General features: G+C 39.0%; 1 protein-coding gene across 1 annotated transcript; it reads left to right on the forward strand.

The window, feature by feature from the left end:
• Positions 1 to 495: 495 nt before the first annotated feature.
• On the forward strand, positions 496 to 1071 carry LOC110100038 (VQ motif-containing protein 20-like). The gene has a single exon (XM_020827425.1). The coding sequence runs from the start codon at positions 496 to 498 to the stop codon at positions 1069 to 1071; it is 576 nt and encodes a 191-aa protein (XP_020683084.1).
• The last annotated feature ends 2819 nt before the right edge of the window (positions 1072 to 3890 follow it).

A 3890-nucleotide genomic window follows, 5' to 3' on the forward strand; every position in this document is an offset into this window, starting at 1 on the left:
TTTTAATTTAAACTAAGGCTTCATTTGGGACAACTTTTTTTCTGCTTCTTAAAACAGTTTTTTAGTACAAAATTAAAAAAATTTGTACTAAAAAGCTGCTTTAAGAAGCAGAAAGAAAGTCGTCCCAAACGAAACCTAATTTTGCATTAATTTATAACAGGGTCAGATCAATTTTTGACACCACTAGTTACAATGATTGATGCAGAGATGTTTCATCAACCAATTAATAAAGTTTAATGGATATAAATTTAAAAAAACAAAAATTTACACGCCAAGTTGTTCACCTTTGTTTTTTTAACCATGAAACCTATTATTTTCGCATCAGAGATCAATAAAAAACAATGCAGCTAACCAAGAACTTATATTTTTCATCTAGTACGCTATAAAACTCTGTTTATAAATGTTTTGTTCAATCAATGGCCAGTACAAGTTCCCCTCAACTGATGTTTCTCTTTCTTTCACCACCAACTTCCAAACCCCAACCTCCTCTCTCCAATGGAGCGCAGCAGCCCGACGCCACCTTCTCAGCTTGGGCTGTGCAACGCCTCTCACACTATCAAGAAACCTCCTCTTCCTCCAAAGTTTCCGCCGCCGCGACACCCGGTCATCATCCACGATAGCGCGCCCAAAATCATCCGCGTCCGTCCTGAGAACTTCAAGGCCGTCGTGCAGCGTCTCACCGGAGCCCCAACCAGAGCCAACTATACCCCGCTCTCGCCTCCGTCCCAAACGACCACGATACAGAAGAAGTCGGGCCCGGGCCCGACCATTGACGCCAGGTCCGGGCCACGAAACAAGCCGGCGGGCATAACGTGGATCTTGCCTCCGGTGTTTCCTGCTTCGCTGCCGCCGATTCCGCAGGCCTACTTCGTTCCTACCTTTCCCGGCTTATTGTACAGACGGTACCCGGTCGAGCCGGTCTATCGGGCTGGTGGAAACTTCTTGGTCAGGCCGGGTAACAACCCATCGTTGCCGGTGGTGCCCTTTTCCGGCGGCGGCAACTTGTTGGTTAGGCCACTTGGCCCAGTTGTTTATTCCAGGGCGGCTGACCGGGATCTCTTGGAGAAGTAGGATGGAAGACGAAAGTAGATCAGCGGCTGGCAAAGGATAAGTGTACTGGTGAAGTTGGCCTGGCAGGCTACGTAAATTCTTTTCATTGAATATCTAAAGCTTTGATCTTTAATTCTTCTCATTCTTTTTCTACTATGGGAGTTCAGAGATTTCTTTAATGTAATGAAAAACACTTGATTGATTTATCAAAATCTTCAATGTTGATTGATGTCTGAATATAGATTCTTTAGCTTCTGCCTTTCGGTTGTGAAATCTTGCTGGGAATATCGTTTAAAGAAATGTGCTTTGTTATCCGTGAAGGCATGGCGGCTATATATTATGCAGGTTGTTTTGTAAGAGATTTTTTTTTTTAGACATTTAGGTCAATTAAGACAGACTTATACACATATCTCATACATAATATTTGAATAAAAAATCTCTTAGTTGGTAGAGTTTAAGCTCTCAGCTAATATACCAAGGTTAGTTTTGTAAACGAGATTTATTGGGCCAACATAAATTACGAGGATTTGAAGTAGTTTGGTTACATTCGCTAAATTCAGAGAAATTATATGACTCGTTATATGTGGATTTGATTAATTTTTTTTTTATTTGATAAAAGATTTTAAATATTTATTTTGAAAGAAATTATTTTAAACCAAGAATAAAATCTTGTATTCAAAGATTATTTATTAAAATCAAAAGTCATATGTAATAATTTGAACTAATTTGAACCTTATTAAAACCCATTTTCTTACCTAATGCAAGGGTTCAAATCTTAATTCAAACTGAGATTATACATTTGCACGACGGAAAGAAATTCAAAGAAGGCAAGAGTGTGGTTTAATGATGGACTTACATCTATGTAGGTCTGACAATGAGCTTATCCCCCACCCCCCTCTCAAAAAAAAATCCTTATCCATATCGCCGAAGATGGCTCTCTCTCTCTCTCTCTCTCTCTCTGTGTGTGAATCGGGCTTTGGCGGACATTAGAAGCTGATTGTTGTGGATGAAGAATCTGGTTGCTAAGGAGGGGTTGGGCTGCAATTCTTGCTGCTGGAAGATAATTCGACACAAATCGGTGGCCTGCAATTCTTCATGGTTGGCAGTTGGCCTTGGAGAAAGATATGCAGCTCAAAGATGGAGCCATGGAGGTTATTAATTGCTAATGCAAAGGAGGAGGATGAGGCGGCTGGTAGAGAAAATGGAAGGTGGCCACCACCCGGATCTTTGTCTAGGATATAGAAAATAAAACAAGAAGAGCTTGCAGGCTCTAATACCAAATGACACTGTACTAGAAGGGGCTCGACAACACCTTGTCGATGATCCTGTGACGGAGACCGAACACAACTCCAATAACTCCTTTTTGGAAGAAAACACCACCTGATCAATGTACTTCATGATACAGAAATATAAACTAAATTAAGCTCAAATTTTATTCAACTCAAAATTTGCTCTATTACAAGTATTGGCTATGTATTTTATAGACAAATGTAGCAACATAATAGGCTACACCCAACATATATAAGGAACATTACATATATATAGCCATACTAACAACCATATGGAATTAAACTAGCCTGAAGTTTAATAGGATTAAGTAGCTCAGCTCCGGCATCAGGCTCATTCTGTGCCTTCTTGTCACATGTCCTTAGTCCCCTTCTATACCTCCTCAACATTGGATTCTTGTTTAAGCATCTTGTAGTTTTGCAATCCCAAATTGAACCTTGATTTTAATGAGGTTAAAATCACATTTGAATCGGTCTTGAAGGGTTTCAACACTACAGGAAAACACGGTATTATTGTCGAACTTTCCGACTGAATTAAATATGCTGGTAAAAGCGGGAAACTAACAAGCAGGTATTTCGCCGGTAACGTAACGGCAGAGTTTTCGGTGAATTCTCAACCGGCCTGTTACTGGTGGATTATCTGCCAGTCTTCCTCACTATTGATAAGACCGGAAGCTTATTCCGGCATATTGTCCGCCGGAAATTACCGGCGAAATATCCAATAGATATTACGCCGGTCTACTTAAACCCAACGGTAACAACAAATTTTCCTATAGTGCAACTTTAATAATTATTATGCTTATATAAGAGTTTATCCTCCTCTGTGATAATTTCTCCCAATATGAATTTCAGGTATATTTCTTCTAGCAAATGTACAACAGGGATATGTTGGCTAATGTGTGCATTATAAGGAATATAATGTCCAATTTTATTGAATTAATTGAACATTCTTTGATTATATATAAACAGTACATGCATTTTTATGAGCTTTCCATGTTGAATTTTAAGAGTTTCAAGCTATAAAACCCTTTCTAATTATATAGAAAAAAAAAACAGGATATCAATGTCTCAATTTTAATTAGAAAGATCATTGAAAAATTGATACGTGTTAATTTTTTTTTATATTTGTTTCAAAAACATATAAATATTTTAATATTTTACTTGTTGCTGGCTAGAATATACGCGGCGATAGAGTTATAATTCTACGTCTTAGCGTTGCACGGATATTCAGCTCACACACAGAGAACACAATATTTTTTACGTGGAAAACCCGGGAAAGGGGAAAAACCACGGGGCCTAGCCCAGTTGAAAATGATTCCACTAGAATTTGAGAAAAATACAATGGTCTGACTCATCCTTGAAGGCGACCAGATTATAAGTATCAACTATGAGTTTTGCAAGAGTCCAACGTCACTCCAATGTCAGGTGGCGATCCGATAGAACTCCGGTGTCAGGCGGAAGACCGGTAGTGGTACTTCAGTGTTAGGGGGTACTTCTTTACCGCCGCAAATACTCCTGGACGCAACATTACTCTTTTGCTATATATTTGACAAA

Source organism: Dendrobium catenatum, unplaced genomic scaffold (assembly GCF_001605985.2).
Source record: "Dendrobium catenatum unplaced genomic scaffold, ASM160598v2 fragScaff_scaffold_993, whole genome shotgun sequence".
Lineage (NCBI taxonomy): Eukaryota > Viridiplantae > Streptophyta > Magnoliopsida > Asparagales > Orchidaceae > Dendrobium > Dendrobium catenatum.